General features: G+C 41.4%; 1 protein-coding gene across 1 annotated transcript in view; it reads right to left on the bottom strand.

Annotated features, from left to right (window-relative positions):
* PITPNB (phosphatidylinositol transfer protein beta) overlaps positions 1 to 19,472 on the bottom strand; it is a 75,281-nt gene that overhangs the window by 9,458 nt on the left and 46,351 nt on the right. Inside the window, exon 8 of the mRNA XM_074295083.1 lies at positions 16,154 to 16,231. Coding sequence (XP_074151184.1) covers positions 16,154 to 16,231 — 78 coding nt within the window. The remainder of the gene's footprint in view (positions 1 to 16,153; positions 16,232 to 19,472) is intronic.

Raw genomic sequence — 19,472 nt, 5'->3', positions numbered from 1 at the left:
CCCTTCTCCACAGGTCTCCTTCAGCTTCTTCAAAACTGAAGGGGGCAGGGCTTCGCTGCTCACTGAGCCCATGGAGGCAGCCTTGCGGGGACAATTCCAAACAGGATACCAACCCTAGGTGAGCTGTTCTGCCATCGCCCACAAGAAGGCCTTATTCTAAAGCCTTCAAAATAATGACTTTCATACATAATGAAACATTTTCTCGGCTCTTTATATTTTACTTTTAACTTAATTTTGGGAATGACAAACATTTTTAAAACTATATTTTTATCGTAATGAGATGGAAAGTCTGGTACTAAACTCACAGTTTCCTCATGAGATCTCCTCACAAAGAGGCCTTGGCCAAAGCTTTAATAACTAATTGTAGGGCCCCTAGGGGGTGCCATCGTGCAGAGCACTCCTTAGCTATGTGACCTGAATACATTGCTTAGCCCTGTTTGCCTTGGTTTCCTCATCTGTCAAATGGGCAGGAGAAGGCGAGGACAAACTCCTTTGGGATTTCTGCCAAGGATGTCCCAGAAGGGTTCATAAGGAGTGGGACACGACTAAAACCGCTCCCTCCAACCACAGCTGCTGTAAGTGGGGGTGTGGAAGAGATCTGGCTCAGCAGTGACCTGCCACTCACTTCCAATGAACCGGACAAGAGGCTCACCTCCTTCCCCAGCCAAACCAGACTGGTGCTGTTTGCATCCCAGAACCCCTAGGGACAGGATCAGGGGCAGGAAAAGCAAGGCCCAGTGGCCAAGGTTAAAGGCCACATAGGCGGCTGCTTCTTTTCTTTTTTTTTTTTGCTGAGGCAATTGGGGTTAAGTGACTTGCCCAGGGTCATACAACTAGGAAGTGTTAAGTATCTGAGGTCACAGGTCCTCCTGACTTCAAGGCTCTATCCACTGCGCCACCTAGCTGCCCCACCACATAGGCTTCTTAAAGCGGAACCACAGTCACTTTTAATATGACACCTGTACCTCAGCACAACTGGCTCCCTGAGGGATCCTCTCCAGGTTTTCTTTTATGCTGTGGCCACACAAAAGGACCCACAATCCCCAGGGCAGGGGCTCAAGTGCTAATCCAGGAGCAGGAAGAACAAGGCTTTCAAACAAGTCTCTTTTCTACCTGGATGAGCTTACAATAATCCCTGGGCCTCAATTTCCTTACCTGTAAAAAAAGGACTAGGTCAGAACGTGTGTGTGCGTGTGTGTGTGTGTGTGTGTGTGTGTGTGTGTGTACACACCTCTGTCAGGCTGATGAAGCATCATATTATCAGGACAAAGCACTGAATCCGAATATTACAAGAAACCTCATCTGAAAAGTAAGGCACCCAAGGACTTCCCAGGTCTACTCTGGCTGGAAAAGGCTTCAGGGCAGAGGTGGAAGCTCCTGGGTCCTGGGCTGGCGGAGACCCTGCACAGCTTGCTCAAGGCCTGCTGCTGCTGCCGCCGCCTCCAAAATCCTGGCTCTTTAAAACTGTCAAACGTTTGTGTACAAACAGCAGGCTGAAGTATGGCTCGAATTAAAGAGCAAGCTAAAAATACACAAAAATGGCTCAAACAAACCCACGTTCCAAGAACAGGACGTATACATCTGACTTGTACAATTAATGAAGTTTATACCCCTCTTGGAATTTTGGGAGGATACTCAAGTTGAATCAAACTATTAAACACTGGTAATGGAAAGATGGCAACACGCAAGATTCCAGCCAAATCCAAGTCTGAGAAACATCTCGGCAAAGATGAAAAAAGCATGTCCGAAGAAGCAGGGGTTCCACAAAACCAGAGAAGCAGCAGCAACCCCCTGCATCTCATCCAGGATCCCAAGTCTACAGGTGCTCGGGGCACATGCAGACACAACAGAGGCCAGACTGATGGCCTAAAGGCCCAGCTCTCCCTCCAAAACCAGAATGGAGCAGGAGACCAGGTCACAGCCACCATCCAGAACAAAGCAGTGGCAACAGTGCTCAGACTGCAATGAGAACAAGACCAGAGCTATGCCCTGGATTCAGAGCACATAGACAATGGTCCTAGCTGCCGAGTCAAAAGCCAGGAATTGAGGCAGAAGACACAAGTAAACAGAAGAAAATTAATTCAATAAAAAAATACCATGGATTTAAGAGAAGATCAAAAAGTAAATCCGTAAGATGAAAAATAAATTCCACAATAAATACTAGTAGAGCCTCGGGGTGGGAACTGGAGTGGCCACAAGAACTAAGTGGATAGAATAAAACAAAGGATTTTTTTTAAAAAGAAAAGAAATAATAGAACTCATAAAGGAGAAATGGCATGAGAATAAGCACTTAGAAAGAATGAAACAAGTAACTCAAATGACTCAATGAAATAACCAGGAACAAAAACAATGTCAAAAGTGTGAAAAATTAGAAGGCCAAGTGAGGCGTCCACTGTGGAAAAAATAACCGACCTAAAAGTAGTTCGGAGAAATAATCCCTCTGTTCCCATAAACACATAACCAACCAAAACCTCAGACACTATTTCAAGAAAACCGTCCAGAATTATGCTAGCACCAGGAAAGAACAAAGTGTAAAGAGAAAGACACTCCAACCAGAAAGCATCCAGAAATGTCAGCCAAGATCCATGGCCTCCAGGGCCAGGGAAAGGAGGAAAAGGTTCATGGGTCAAGAAACTGTAGGCAGGATCTGGTAGCCAATTACTAGAGAGAAAAGAAATTCTTAGATGCATCATCCTAAAGGCAAAAGCGAAAACTTACCACCAAGAATAACTCATGTGGAGAAAGAAAAATATCATCCTCCATGGAAGAAATGGTAAGACTTTTAGTGTGAGAATTCTCCAGAGCCTTGAAAAAAGAAGATCTGAGCAACCTGCACAGCAGACAAGAAGTATTCAAAGGCAAATGTGTCTGAGGAATTAAGGAGCTAAAGGATGATCACATGACTACAAAATCACTGGAGAGGAGAGACAACTATTTCTTCAGAGTCCTACTATCTTCAAGGTCAAAGAAATAACAAAGAAAAAGGCAGGGCCAGGTTATGATTTTATTGATTTGCTAGTTCTGAAAGAAATCAAAGGGAGGTGAGGAAAGGAATATACTAGACAAGAAATGAAGGTGAAACTTATTTATTGTAACTAAACTCAGAAAGTCATCTTTCTTATCCAAAAGGCAGATTCAAAAGATACACACACACACACACACACACACACACACACACACACACACTCTCTCTTCTCTCTCTCTCTCTCTCTCTCTCTCTCTCTCTCTCTCTCTCTCTCTAGAAACTATGTATGTATATATGTACACACACACATAAAAGATAGTTTTTGGGAAGTAGCCACAGGGCAAACAAGAAGGCTGGTCCCAAGTGGTCAGAACCAGGGATCTGGCTCTGCGGTTGATGAAGAATGGATGGGCACAAGAATAGGATCAGCCACTCCAATTAATTACAGGTTACTGGTTTTGAACCTATTCCTTTTCTTTTCCTACCTTGCTTTTCTTTATTTCAAGGCAATAAGGCCAAAGGAAAAAAGGGGGAAAAAAAATGAGGAGAAAATACAAGTAACAATGGTTAACTTTGAGTGTGATTAATTTCTTCAGGTAATAGAAGTGTAGCTAAATGGATTAGAAAGCAAAATTAAACAATATGTTTGTTTAAAGGAAACACAATTGAAACAAAGATTCACAGAATTAAATTGAGGGCCTGAGTAGAATTTATTATGTTTCAGGTGAATCTAAGAGTTAGGATAGTAATCCGGATAGCTGTTATCTAGTGATTAATGAAAAGGAATTGAGAGTAGTGTGCATATGTATCAGCTTTCCATGGCAACTTTACAAAAATGTATTAAGTCCAAACCAAAAAAAATGCCTCACAAAGATAAAAAAAAAGCAGAATGTTAAACACACAACTTTTACCGATCACAATATACTCAATAAGTGGAAGAAAGGATTAAAATTTAAGTGGAGATTAAATAACAGAATCTTAAAGAATGAAGTGGAAAAAGAACACATTGTAGAAACAATTATTTTACTAAAGAAAATAGCAACTATAACATGCCAAAGTTTGGTGGATTAAATTACAGTAGTTCTTTGAGAGAAATATTTTCTCTAAATACTTTTAAACACCAGAGAAAACAAGTCAAAGAAGTGTACATCTAGTTTTTTTAAAGTTAAAAAAGCAGCAAATCAAAAAACCTCAAAGAAACATGCAAAAAAAAGTGAGGAAAGAAAGAAAAGAAAGAAAGAAAGAAAGAAAGAAAGAAAGAAAGAAAGAAAGAAAGAAAGAAAGAAAGAAAGAAAGAAAGAAAGAAAGAAAGAAAGAAAGAAAGAAAGAAAGAAAGAAAGAAAGAAAGAAAGAAAGAAAGAAAGAAAGAAAGAAAGAAAGAAAGAAAGAAAGAAAGAAAGAAACAAAGAAACAAAGAAAGAAAGAAAGAAAGAAAGAAAGAAAGAAAGAAAGAAAGAAAGAAAGAAAGAAAGAAAGAAAGAGAGAGAGAAAGAGAGAGAGAAAGAGAGAGAGAGAGAAAGAGAGAGAGAGAGAAAGAGAGAGAGAGAGAAAGAGAGAGAGAGAGAAAGAGAGAGAGAGAAAGAGAGAAAGGAAGGAAGGAAGGAAGGAAGGAAGGAAGGAAGGAAGGAAGGAAGGAAGGAAGGAAGGAAGGAAGGAAGGAAGGAAGGAAGGAAGGAAACTGGGAAAAAAAAAGCCAAAAAATTAAACTCTCAGACTAAGAGCTGGGTCTTGGGTTTTTTTTCTTTTTTTTTTGCATAAGAATTTACAAAAATTTTTTATTTGGTTAAAAGAAAAACCAATCAAAGAATCTAAATGACCAAAATCATGAGAAGAGGTCTGATTTTTTGGGACTAGAGCTATGATTGTTGATCACAGCTCCCTGTGAGGAAGTTTATCCTTTGGTATATACAGAGAACTGTAGAAGGGACTAGGGGATGGAATAAGACTAGCTAGTCACTTTTGGGCAGGGGATGAAGAGAGGTCACGGAGATCCTGAGAGTCCATTCCCCTCTTCTACTGTTAAAGACCCAGGATTTTTGCTTATCCTGGCTCTGGCTGATTCTAAAGTATCCAGGGTGCTAACGCCATCCTCACAGTTTATAAAAATAAAAACTCCCAGATTATCAGAATAAGATAGACATTTTACATAATTCAATTTAAGAGAAAAAAAAAAATTGAAGACGTCATAAAAATGAACTCCCAAAAGAAAACAACCCAGGAACAGATGGAATTACAAGTGAATCCTAGTAAACATCCCAAGAAAAGAAAAATTAACTGCAATAATACAGTTTGTGGACAAAAAGAGAGAGAGAGAGAGAGAGAGAGAGAGAGAGAGAGAGAGAGAGAAATGAAAGAAAACACTCAACCAAATTGCTTCAATGAGTCAAATATTGTCCTGCTGTCCAAGCAAGAGAGGGATAATCAAACAGAAAGCAGCACCTCTAATGAATGAGTAAAAAAATATGGAATAAAATATAAGCCAACAGGCTTAAAAAAAAAAATTTAAAAAGATCATACACCTTAACAAGGGTGAATTTATATAACCTGAAGGCTGGAATGACATTTTAGAAACCGATAAACAGACCGTGTAAATGTAGAAAAAAATGTTTCTGGCAAAATATAGTAGTTTTAATGTAGTTCACAATTTAGAATTGCAGTCCACTAAGACCCCCTCATCTTCTTCAGCCATATCTTGCCATTTCTTTTTTGTGTGAAACTAGTATCTAAACTCAAGCTTAAGATTTGACATTTTAAAGTGCCACTGATCTGAGCTTTGATGAAAAAGGAATCTGAAAAGCAAAGATCAAAATAGGCGTTTGTTCCAGTCATAAGGGAGGGAGAGAGAGGGAAAAGGTAAGTTTGTGAGTCAAGTAAAAAGCACAGCAAGGAGCTGGTCTGGCCAGAACACTAAGAACACAAAGACAAGCTGCAATAGGCAAAGTGGAGTCTTAGCTACAACCATTACCCTCAGGCTAAGAGGGAGAAAGAAGAACACATGCCCACTGGTAAAGAGTGTATGTGTGTGTCTGTCACCGAATCCAGCGCTGGCAAAGCCCTTCAGAGAGGGAGAACCAACCAAGAGATCTGGATGGGTCCAGTACAGGAGGAAGAGGCAAGAAATGCAACAGAGCCTTGCCGCTGCTTCTTTTTAACATTACCTAATAATTCCCAACAATGCTTGATACCCATGCTGCTTTCAGCTCTAAAATGTTGTTATTCTCTAAAACAAATTAATAATTTATAGAACATTTACTATGCACTCAGTGTTATGCTAAGATCTTTACAAGTATCACATCTGATCTCATAGAAATGAAGTCTCTTACCCAGGGTCACACAATTACAAGTGTCTCAGGAGGAATTTGAACTCAGGTCTTCCTGACAAAATTTTAGGAATGTCATTTAAGGAAGAGCTTTTAATCAAAATAAACAAAAGCCTTGAACCTTATTCTCACGCAAGAAAATGAAAAGCTCTGGATTTGGGAGTCCAAATCCAAACTTACTTACAACCTCTGCCTCCGGAGCAGTTGGGGAACCACTATGAGCTACAGCTCTTTGTCTGACACGGGCACAGGGGCCAATGGCATGGCCAGAGTCTCATACGCAAGGGGCATGAGCCCCAATGTCACATACAAAAGAAGGCACCAATCCAGCAGCCGACTAACTTCTGAGAACACACACGTTAAGCAAGCAAAGCGGGAAGAGGAGCTCTCCAGGACTGTAAGTGACTCATTCCTGCCTGCCGCCTCCTCTCAGCTTCTAAGATCATTCATCCCATGGGCACCATACCCTGTCTCCTCACTAAACTTGGTTTCTCTCCATCACCCACAAGATATGAAGACAATTCTATATAAGACATAGACACTCACACACTTTTATAGCTGGCTTTCCAAACTCTAACCCTAAATGCGCATTTCTCCACAAAAAATATTGAACAACACCCAAATCTACATGGGTTCCTACATGGGAATTATACTTAGGTTAAGATTAAAGCAAACACCTAAAAAGACAGACAAGCAAATTCAGGAAAGCAAAAATAAGAGTAAAAGTCATCTGGTTATCAAGAGACAAGATCCCTTGAGTTTTAATTCAAAGCCAATAGAAAAATCCCAAATCCAAATTGTGAATCATCACAATGTAATTCCAATTCCAATATAATATCCCAAGGACTAACCAATTGTGAAATCCCAACTTAGTTTGTATTTTTACCAAATTCCTTAAATTTCACAACTAACTTGAAATGAAACCCAAAAGGCCAAATCATGCTTTTAATTTAACAACACATATTAGGTTACCCTAAGGTATGTGAAAGAGGCCTAGGGCAAGTAATGTATACTCCAAGCTACATAATATAATCAAACAAAAAGCTGTATGTTTAGCTGGTATGGTGTGCAATCAGTCTGTCTAATCCGCCAGCTCTCACCTTTCAGAACTGTGACAAATAAATATATACAAATGTGAAAAGAAATGTTTTTGAAAAATGAATCCTGAGGGATACTAGAAACTCGATTTCCAAAACTGCAATGTTCTCAAAACTTTTTATTGGATGTTGATACCACACACTTATTTCTTGTCCCCAAATCTTGTCAGGGTTAAGTCTTCACTTATTATGAGTCCAAGTTCAGACCCAGCACCAGAACCTTTCCCAGAATGGACATAGGGCTCACATCCCCTCACAGAGGACTACTTTTAGATAATTGTCTAAAGGTTCCTTTTCAGGAGGATTTGCAATGCAAGTTTTCAACTCCATAACTCACTGAGGGAAAAGAGTAATTACAAGTTAAAAATAAATGACACCCCGCTGGCGTTGCTGCCAGCTCTACTTGAAAGGTTTAAAGACATGCAATCACTGAAAAGATAAGGTTGGCCTGAAACTTTCTAAGAGGAACCTGCCTGAAGCACAGCATTTAGAATTGAGTAACCTAGAAGATAGGAGCATCAGTCTTTGGAAGAAGAACACAACGGAGCCAGAACAGTTTAGTGCAAGACATTTTAGTCAAAGAAACTAATGAACACAGGCCAAGAGTTCAAAGAGCAGAGGGAAAAAATTAGTCATTCTCCCCAACCTGTGTGCCCCAGACTTTCTTTTTTGTAGAACACATACGTTTTGACACTGGTCATGCATTCTGGGAGTATCTCTCATTTTTAAAAGTATCTTCATAAATAAAGAGAGAGAGAGAGAGATAGATAGGAATCTCAGCTTTTTTCCATGATCAAATCTAGAGTGAATCTGATCACCAAAAACGTAGCAAACAGAGCCTCAGATCTGAAATCAAGATGACAAAGGTGTGACTGTTTCTAGTCATGAGATTCCAAGGCACAGTTTACTCATCTGTAAAATGGATCACACCACTCTCCCTACAGATTCAGGACATCAAAGCAGATTGCTGTTTGTCCTTTCCGAAGAGTACCAGTGACATCATGGGGCAACGTCCTGAATCGTGTGTACAGGATTTCTTACAGGCTAAACAAGTTCTAAGCGCTCTGTGTGCTTGGAGGCAACTTCTCCATAACTCAATCAGGGGTTTGAACTTGTCAGTCGCTCTCTGAGATGGTGTTGCTGAGGTGAGGTCACTGAGCATACCACAACTTCTGGGAGCCACATTGAGAGTTGTGTGGCAGGTGAAAAAGTAAGAAGCTCTGAATAGGCTTTGGCAGACCCCATTGCAGAGCTATTAATCCTTCTTTAAAGGACAACTCTTTAAAATTACATTATCTAAATTTCTTCTTGTTCTTCCCCACCCTGTCTTCTAGAAAGCCATCCAGATTAAAAAGACTCTCCAGATTTCACTAAACAAGAGATTAGGCCTGCTAATGTCCTCTAGGCTTCAACTGTTTAGTGGCCAGTCCTGTTCTTCCAAACTACGCCACATAAAAAAATTGCACCCTGAGCTCTCGACTCCTCCTGGAAATGTGGAGTGCAAACTCAGGCTGTAAAGTAACTGTGGAGACTGTCACATAAAACCAAGTGGGTATTTTAAATATGACTAACTTAAGGGGGTTGAAAATATCAAAGTACCTTCAGGACATCAAACTATCTTCTGTTTTAAAATTAATATTTTAAAGGCTTAAAGATTTCCTGAGTTTCTAAGGGGATCCAATGGAATTGTTTCCAAGTGACAAATTATTAAGATAAATTCATATTATATCCTCACATCTATGAAAGTTCAGTGTGTCACTTAACTTTAACCAGGAAGCCCTGGTTTAGGAATTCCCTTCTTCAGCAGAGACTGCAAATTATAGTCAAGAGAAAGAGGGATCCAATTACTAATGCTTGGAAAAGGGCTTGAAACCCACAAAGTGACTACTTTCTCACAGCTGCACAAGTTATGAACTAAAGGTAGAACTAGAATCCACATCTCGATTTCAGGCCCAGCACCTTGTCCCCAACATCACACTGCTTGGGCAATTCATTATATAAAACACTATCTACACACATTTCAAATGCTTTAGCTTTGGCTACACAAATTAGGGCACAGGAATGTCCCCACTGCATACACAACAAAGGAATATGATGAATACCAAGAAGCATCACAAGATTCACCAGAAACATAGCATAAAGGAAGCAGAGCCAAGATAACAGAGGAGCTGACAAAGAACCTCCACAGAACAAGCAACATTAGAGAAAGATCAAAAGAGAGATACGAACACAACCTTCCCTCAGCAGGTAGGTGCAACCAATTTTAATGTACTGATTAGTTTGATTTCTTATATCCTATTTCTTTTATTTGAGGGGAAGGGAACGGAGAGTACTATTAAGTATGTGTGTATATATATATATATATATATATACACACACACACACACACACACACACACACACACACACACACACACACATATATAAAATAAAGGATGGCTCTCTGAAGAGAAGAAAACTTGGTGGTATCAAAAAGAAAAAGATATCCATAAAAATCAAATTTGTAAAAATGGCATCCCCTAAGATATCTTGATGAGGAAAATATACCAATAACACAGAGTTATCAAAAGCTGATAGGAAGGAAATACTAAAGAAGGGAAAGGGACCTGTATGTGCCTAAATGTCTGTGGCAGCCCTTTACGTAGTGGCTAGAAACTGGAAGATGAATGGATGTCCATGCATTGGAGAATGGTTGGGTAAATTGTGATATATGAATGTTATGGAATATTATTGTTCTGTAAGAAATGACCAGCAGGAGGAATACAGAGAGGCTTAGAGAGACTTACATCAACTGATGCTGAGTGAAATGAACAGAACTAGGGGATCATTATACACTTCAACAATGATACTGTACGAGGATGTATTCTGATGGAAGTGAATATCTTCAACATAGAGAAGAGCTAATCCAGTTCCAATTGATCAATGATGGACAGAATCAGCTACACCCAGAGAAGGAACATTGTGAAATGAGTGCAAACTGTGAGCATTTTTTGTTTTGTTTTGTTTTGTTTTTCTTCCCAGATTATTTTTACCTTCTGAATACAATCCTTCCTTTGCAACAACAACAACAAAATTCGTTTCTGCACATTGTACCTAGGATATACTATAAGATATTTAATATGTATGGGAATGTCTGCCATCTAGGGGAGGGGGTGAAGGGAAGGAGGGGAAAAACTCGGAACAGAAGGGAATACAAGGGATAATGTTGTTTAAAAAAAAAATGCATATGTACTGCCAAAAAAAGTTATAATTATAAAATTAATAATTTAAAAAAAAAGCTGATAGGAACCAATAAAGATAAAGATCTGAAAACCAAGGGTGAACCAAGGCTTGGAAAGTTCCAAAGGACACAGAAATTCAAGATATCCCTCTTCTTGATTCAAAGCCCCTCAGTAACTCCCTAATCTAACCAGTTCATGACAAGTTTCTGTTTGTGGCAATCCGGGTAAGATTCCCTGTGCTGGGACTATCTCCATCCTCACCCACCCAACCCCATTCTGATTTGATCATGTCTGCCTCCACTTATGCTTCAGCATGATCAGGACCCTCAGATACCAGAACAGGCTTGGAGAGTCCCCATCGAGTTGACCAAGCTTTCCATAGGGACTAGACTGGCTGTGTTGTAGGGAACAGCCCCACACTTGCCTAATCTTGTCTCAGACTGCCCCACAGGGTCAAGCTCATCTTGTCTCCGTATCTCAGGATTTAGTGTTTTGTCAACACGAGATAGGAAGAGGCCCTTAATACACTGTTTCTTCATTATCAAGAGACCCCATGTTTCAGTGCTGAGTTCCAAGAGATACTTTAAAGATATCTGAAGATGTGGGCTCTAAAAATAGCTGCGCTTAAAAAACAAAGTCAACTCTACAATATGGTCTTAAAAGGTCTAACAAGAAGCAAATGTTTGAGTTACTTTCTTAACACCCACCTCGAAGATGTGGTTTCAAACAGATCTGAATACATTAATTCAAAGAACTTCAGAGCCAGGAACAAAACTGAGAGATCATCTAAAACAGATGGCACTTCCCCTCAAGGGAGAGTGGTAGAAATTGTACATTTTTGTTCTTACTTTTCATCTCTGGCACCCAACACAGTGCCTAGCCAACACCTAGGATTACTGCTACAGGGAAGCAGTTAAATGACTGACCACAGTCTGATTCGAGTCCGGCACTTGGTCCCCTGTACCCATTGGCAGGCACTGAAAAAAAGCCTGCTGGTGGAAGTGGAACAAGCCTCTAGATTATACAGATGAGTAAAGTGTTTGCCCAACACCACACAGCTGTCAACAACAGAGGTGGGTGCAGATGCACGGTCTCTAGTCCGCTGCTCTCGGCAACTTCTCTCTACTGGACTCCTAAGGCCAACTCCATGGCCCATCATCCCAGCTCTTAACTGGGAGCGGTCTCCTTGACAGCCAAGAGTTCTTTCTATCCTTAACTTCATCCCTGGATCTTTTGCCCTAATCACTGGATTTTCTTGCCCTTAATTTGATTCAAAAGGCCTTTAAGATGCCACCTTCATTCTACTGAAGAGAAAACAGAAAATTAGGGAGCAGGGATGTACCCCAGATCTGCAAACCCTTGGGGATGGGTCTCTTTCTGTCCCCCTCTCAGTCAGAATCCTGGATTGCCCAGACACCCCCAATCCCTGTGGGCCTTCTCCCTTTTTCAGGAGCCTGGGAGTAGGCTAATGGTCACCACTGATCCCATAACTGTCTACAGAGGCGGCTCAGGCTAGAGCTCATTACTGATCATTGATAAGGTGATTTGTCAAAATTCTGCTTATTTCTCTCAGAATTACCTAATCCAGGCAAAGAAATAGGCTGGCTTCAAGGTTCCTCCTCACCACCTAATATGTTGTGGGGTGACCACTACACTATAGAATCAAAGACTCCACAAATATCTTCCTTTAAGTAAGATTTAGTGGCAACCAGAAAGAGGCCCATTTGAGGTTTCTGGGAAAAGGCACAAATGTAAGACTTGAAAATACAAATGTGGAGGAGTCCTCATTATACAAAAAGGCACCTCCAGGTATAACCAATGTCACCGTATTTATCTAATTACTGACATCCCAGATGCCTGGAAGATACTTGGTTTAAATGAACCAATACAGGAAGCTTTAGTAGAACAAACAAACCAAAAAAATCAAAGTAAGAGTTTCATCTGTTTAAAAATAGATAATTTCTTGCTTCAACTAAAAGAGAAACAGATTTGGAAAAGGCAAAGGTCAGAAAGAAGAAACGTCTGAGCATGCTGTCTTGCTGCTCACTGAATCCAAGCAAACAGGAAAGGTGTCTGTAGCCATGAGGAAAGAAGGGCAACTAGGTAGCTAGCAGTTTTGTCTTTAAAGCAAACCATTCTCCATCGAATGACAAAAGCCTCCCCGATGGGCCACAGAGAATGTCCTGAAGCGCCTGCTCACAGGTGTGCCAGGAAGCACACAGCACGGCTCTGATTCTGTCTCTTCACCAAGACCTAAGGCAATTCCATGAACAAGATGACTTAAAAATTATAAACCACTAGGGGAATGTGTCTTCAAGGGAAGGCACTTCTATAAATCATGACCCTTGATCAGGTACCCATGTTCCCCTTCACAGACTCCTCTGAAAGCCTCCTAACAGCTCTGATCCATTTCAGTCTGCCCTCCAAACCCAGCTCGCTGTCCAAGTAACGATATTCTTAGCGTTCCCAGCTGATCCCATCATCCCCTAGGAACCAATACCAGCTCCTCTGCCACTGATACTAACAGCCAGTCTCAACATGACTCCAATTTCCTCCCTTTCACTCAGGCCTGAGCTCCTCACAGGTCCCTAGGAGGGCTTGTGCCAGCCTGTCCTCATCTATGCCATGTAACTTCTAGCTGGGTCTTTCCTGCTCAGAGATGACCGAGCCCCCTTCCAAGTGACTCCATCTATCCCTAGCACGCACTCAGATCCACTCATCTTATCCTTTTCGGTAAAAGACAGCTTCATGTTTATCTTCATGTTCCCAGCTCCCAGCACAGTGCCGGGCACAGCAGGTGCTTAATAGAAATGCTATTTGATTGCTATTTATGTTATCAAGCACAACATTCGGTTCGTGAACTTTCCCTCTAGTAGAGCTGTTGCTGCTATGGCCACACAAACAAATTCTGGGATCAGGGAGTTTTCACCACTTCCTTTGGCCCAGAGGGCCAACAGCCCAGCTCACTCTGGTACGTAGAGGGTTCAACAGGCACTGACTGACAGCATCCCACTTTGGAAACTAACAGACTGCTGGGAAAAATAGGAAAACGACAAGGACAGAACTTATCCCATTTTTCCAATAGCCATTAAGACACTACAGAATATATAGTAATTGTGACTGCAGTCAGCTTAAGCCTCTTTGACAATAAACTAAATATTTTATATATGTAGTCCATTTTGTAGGGGAAAAAAAATGGCTGGTATATGTAATTCAACCCAACTCTATGCCTGATTACACAATTGGCGATGAAATCCTACACCAAAGATTAGGACACCAAATATAACAGAAATCACACTAGATAATGACACATTTTTTCAAGTACAGATTTGAAAGGAATTGATAATTTATGATAAAATATATTAATATTTAATCAGTCTCTGGGAGTCTCAATGTTTCAGTCCCACAATTCTCTGTTCTCTGTTGCTCATTTGAAGTCCTATAAATTATTTGGCTAGAGAGGGCAGTATCTATGAGATATTATGAGATCTATTAAAACCCAACTACGGGAGAGCGAGCAGACTTGCCACCTGCCCCTACAATGGTCTTCTCTTTCAAAAGGAGGAGCCAGAGCTTACAAGTGACAGCCTTCAGGCCTGCTTCAGCCCTGCAGACACAGAGCTCAAAACGAGCAAGACGATTTCAAGAACATATTAAAACAAATTTAGGAAAATATGTATCTCCTCTAATTTACAAATAACAGAAAATCCTACATACGAAATCGTTCCTAACTTTTGGGGAAGTCTGGTCCTAACTGGTACAATTCATTTCATGAAAACATCCATCTGAATTTTAGTAAGTCAGACAGAGGCTGAAGATGGAATATGTTTTATTCTCACAATTCTATCAGCTCTTCCCAAACTGTGCCTGGGTTAGTCTTGGAGACAGCAGCCCCAAGGCAGGACTACAGACTGACTGTCAGACAGAGAAGGAATCGGGCAGGGGCCCAATCTCTCCAGAGGCACAAGACTTCTTTAATAAGCCACCACACCAGTTATTTGCTGTAACATCACAACAATCTCTATTTTCGAGCACCAACTGGCACCTAGACACACACTATTTATAGATGGCCTGAGAATGGCTTAAAATAGACAGATGAGCTGCAAAATAAAACCCTGATGGCAGAAAATCTGCTCTGGGCATTTTTAATTATAGGGAACATTTACGTGCTTTTCTGGTCTCATGACCAGAAAAACATAAGCATCCATCCATCCTGTCTTCCTCTCAGACTGGCCACATGACTCCATGGGCACTCTGAAATGTGGGAAATGCATAAGACAAACTTCAACAACTGTCGAAATATTCTTCTCCCCACAGGTGAAGAAAAACTCTACCTCCACACCTGCCTCCTAGGGGCCTACATAGGCTCCTCCCTAAAGATATCCTATGGACACTCCCAGATGGAGATCCTGGCCTTCCTCCTACCAAACCTACCTTTGAAACTCCCTTGAAAGACCAACCTTCAGTGATCTCCCTTATTTGAATTCTTTCCTCTTACACACACAGAGCACCTAATAAGTAGTCCATGATCCGCTGCCCTCATTTCAGAATCTCATTCTCTCACACTGTAACTACTATGGCAGCTTTAATTGAAGGAGGTAAAGAACTGGGCTCAGAAGATTCAGTTCAAAGGTTATCTCTGGACCTCAGTCTCCTCACATGTACTGATGAAGGGGATGGACTTTAATTCAGTTCTATGACCCAATGGCTCTCTAATCAATGCTACACAATTCTCAAAATAATCTCTAAACCTTGTCAGCTGGCCTTCCGGGACCCTCTCTTAAGAGATCCTTAAGAGGATCCCTATTGCCTCCAGGATAAAATCTCTGCAAAGCTTTCCCATGTGCCTTTTGCTTGCTTATGTGTCCTTGTACAGGGCCCCAGGTGCAAGCCCCAGGAGCTTCCTTGCCACTTCCAGCCTTGTATGGCGCTCATCTGCTCCCAGGCCTGGAAAGCAGGCCTTCATCAGTGACTCCCCCAAGGTTCCTTCAAATGCCTGGTAGTCCCTGCCAGTATTCTCTCCCCTTATTCCAACCTCAAACACTTCTCCGCATACCCAGAAAATGGCGTTCCCTTGGGAGCAGGGACTAGTTTATTTTTGCCCCTAGATCTGCTGCGCTCAGCAGTGCTGGCTGGGTCAGAACAATTAGTCCAATTAGACACAAGTATTGGTTCTGAAAGCTCAAGTATAATCAATAAATCCAAAGAAATGGGCTACTTTAGATAGATAACTTATTTAAAGGCTAACCAAATCACAAGTCTACAAGGAAAGAATTCCATTGTCTGATCTGGTGGATACCCCCCCTCCCCGGGCAAAAAAGCCCAGCCTCTCCAAAGGGTGCTGCCCTTAAGGTGAATATGGGGATGCTGATTGTTAATGGGGTGCTGCCCAGCTGCTGACTAGCTGTGTCCACTAGTTGCTTCCATGGAACCAAACTTCCAGTGAGCCATTATTTTTTCCCTTAAACAGTCCCTTCCCAAGATTTACTAATTGCCCAATTGTTGCTCTGCTGTCAATAACCATGCATGAGTACCCTTTGGGGATTGTACCTTCCAGTTGGGTCCCAAAGGTCCTCTCTTGGTCTTCACTGATTGGAATAATGCTGGGTCTTCATCCGGTTTGTAATCCTGTCAGGAAAAGATAAAAGTGTGAGTGATGAAGATATACTAACAAGAGAATGGGGGCTCAAAACCAGCTATGTGACCTGTTCTTTGGGCTCTTTTCAAAAAAACCTAGAGAGACCAACATCAGAGTCCCTTCTAACTCTAAAACTGTGAACCTAGGAGTCAAAAAAGAAAACAAGCAAACATTTAGTTACAAGGAGAAGCATTTTAAAGGCCCTGAGCCCCACAAAGGAACATGTTGCTGCAAAGCAGAAAAGCTCGCCAATATGCTAGCAAACAGGGAAGCTCTTCTTGGACCTCCCCCATTTTGGAGGTGGCATTTTTAGCATCATTCTATTTGGATAATGATTAAGATAGTAATCAGCTAGATCTCTTACACATGGACAGAACAGGGGCATGCACCCATCCAGAGGATGGCACTACCTAGAGATGGTATTCAAGGGGCTTCCTTGGGCCTATCACCAGGAAGACTACCAACCCAAAATAGGAACTACAGAAGCTGCAGATATTGGCCGGTTGGTGCCCCATGACTTTCCTAGACCCAGACACCGAAGCTAAGGTGCTGAAGCAGCACCGATTTGGGACGATCAGAATGGAAAAAAGGTATCAAAGTTAGTCCCAACTTCCCCTACTATCAGAGGAGAGGAAGAAAAATACTCAGCACTTAAATGAATTTACATGTTTCACTCTAATTGCTAAAATATCTACTAATGCCTATGTTAGAAATAACATCCTGGGGCAGCTAGGGGGCGCAGTGGATAGAGCACCAGCCCTGAATTCAGGAGGACCCGAGTTCAAAACTGGTCTCAGACACTTAACACTTCCTAGCTGTGTGACCCTGGGCAAGTCACTTAACCCCAGCCTCAGAAAAGGGGGAAAAAAGAAATAACATCCTAAAGAGTGAATCACTAATCCCAGGATGTGTGCAGTAACTGGAAGCCTCTCCTCTACTCATCAAATATAGCTAAGTAGAGAGCAGATTCTAACAGCAGAAACTAGACTGGAACCTCATGACATCCGCAACACTCTGAGACTATAGAGGACAGGGAGAGGATAACATCTATCCAGAACACATTCCAACATCTGTCCAAAACACATCCTGGTTGGTTATCTACCCTGATGGCCAGACACTTCCATGTTTGTAGCAGCTCCCTTTGTGGTGGCAAAGAATTGGAAAATGAGTAAATGCCCATCATTATGGGTTATGAAAGTAATAGAATATTATTTTTTATTTAAAAAATTATGAAATCTGGTCTCATTCACTTAACATTTCCTAATTGTGTGACCCTGGGCAAGTCACTTAACCCCAGCCTCAGGGGAAAAAAAAAAAAAGGAAAGAAAAATGATGAGCAAGCTGATTGATGAGCAAGGTCTGGAAAGATTTACATGAACTGATGCTGAGCGAAACAAGCAGAATTCGACAAATGCCATATACAGCAAAAACAAGATGGTGCAACAGTCTACTATGACAAGACTTGCTTCTTCTTATTGGTTCAGGGATCCAAGGTAATCCCATGTGGAAAACGTCATTCACATCCAGAGACAGAATGTTTTGATTTTTCTCTCCCAATACAATTGTGTGTATGTGTGTGTGTAAATGAATGACCAAGAATAATCAAAAAACACTTTTTTTCACATGTAGCTGGGGAAAATAAAAATAAAATTTAACAAAGAATCCTTCCTTTTCTTCTAATCCAAAACAAAGACGCAATCATTTCTATCAACACATTTACCGAGAATACATTTTATAAATAGTCATAACTGGTATTACTGAAGGCTTGCAAAGCATCTGACTTCACTTGAAAGATAAATACTACTTATTACAGGTATTTCTATATTTACTCCACTACTGACATAACATGCATAGTAAAAATAACAGCATTTATAGAGACTTTTTAAAAGTTTCCAAAGCACTTAGAAAAATTTCATTTGATTCTCGCAGCAATTCTGTAGGTGCTATTATTATTTTCATTTTACAGCTGAGGAAACTGAGGCAAACAGAGATCAAATGACTTGCTCAGGGTGCCCTGCTTCACTAAGTGTCTGAGGCTGGACTGGCACTTAGCTCTCCCCAACTCCAGTACCCCACCATCCACTGCACTACGCAGTCATTCTCTTTGGGAAAGAACTGTACAGTCAAGACTTCAGCCTAAATTTTGCCCCTGAACACCTGTAGATCTCAGGCAGGTCCCCTCATTTCCTTGGCCATTAGCAACCTAATTTGTAAAATAGAAACTGTCGGCTCCAGGACGCATGATGTCCTTCCCAAGATCCTAACCTCTGGCCAAAGCACTTACTAAAGTACCTAGGATGACTATAAGTCACTTCTGCCAGGCCAACAGGGTGAAACTGAAAAAAGAAACAAATGGGAAATAAGCCTTTAAAAGAAATCTCATCAACTAGAGAAGCATTTCAAGAGCTCATTAAGCAGCAGGGGCACCTAATAATAACTGGTACATAGTTTACAAAAGTGTTTTCCTCTCAAGAACCTTGAGGCAAATCTTAAAAACAGCATTTGCACTCCCATTTCACAGATGAAGACGCTTACACTGAGGAAGGAAAACAGGTCATATCTAAGGGAAGCAGAGTCTAGAACTCAAGCCTCTAGACTCTATTAAAAGTCCGGGAGCCATTACAGGGAGGCTCTGGTACTTCTCAGAGAATGGAAGCGAAAGGACTCATCTGATTAGTCCAGAGCATATGAATTCTGAGCAAGAATCCTCATGGCACCATGCCTGACAAGTGGCCCCCAAAGCCACTCTTTGCCCTTTGGAACTGTTCATGCTACGGGGATGGTTTTCCCAACACCAGACATCAATTTCTAGCTGCTGCCTCTGGTTCTGCTTCATGGCCATGATGAGGGGGCCTGATATGCCCTTCCTAGACAGATATGCCCTTCCTGGACAGTTCTTCAACGCTTGAGGATGGCAATCACATCATCCTCCCTGTTTCAGAGCAGCCAAGGTGCTTCGTTCTGCCTTTTGGCTCTCATGTAGCAGCAAGGCCTGAAGGTCTTCCTCTGTGCCCACTGTTCTCTCTTGGGCCCTTTCCACTTAATAGCATCTCCCCTCAAATATGTGGCCAGTTGGGGTGAAAACAGGTCAAAAGACAAAGCTCAGAGATGCTCATCACAGGCTTACATCACTCCCAGAATCTCTATTTTAATCAGCAATAAGCAATAAAGATAAATACACAAGGTTTGCCCTGTCACAACCGGCCACCACATGCCACAAAACCAGCCAGG

This window comes from Sminthopsis crassicaudata, chromosome 1, assembly GCF_048593235.1.
Source record: "Sminthopsis crassicaudata isolate SCR6 chromosome 1, ASM4859323v1, whole genome shotgun sequence".
Lineage (NCBI taxonomy): Eukaryota > Metazoa > Chordata > Mammalia > Dasyuromorphia > Dasyuridae > Sminthopsis > Sminthopsis crassicaudata.
The sequence above is the reverse complement of the archived record's forward strand: the minus strand, read 5'-3'. Positions and strand labels throughout refer to the sequence as shown.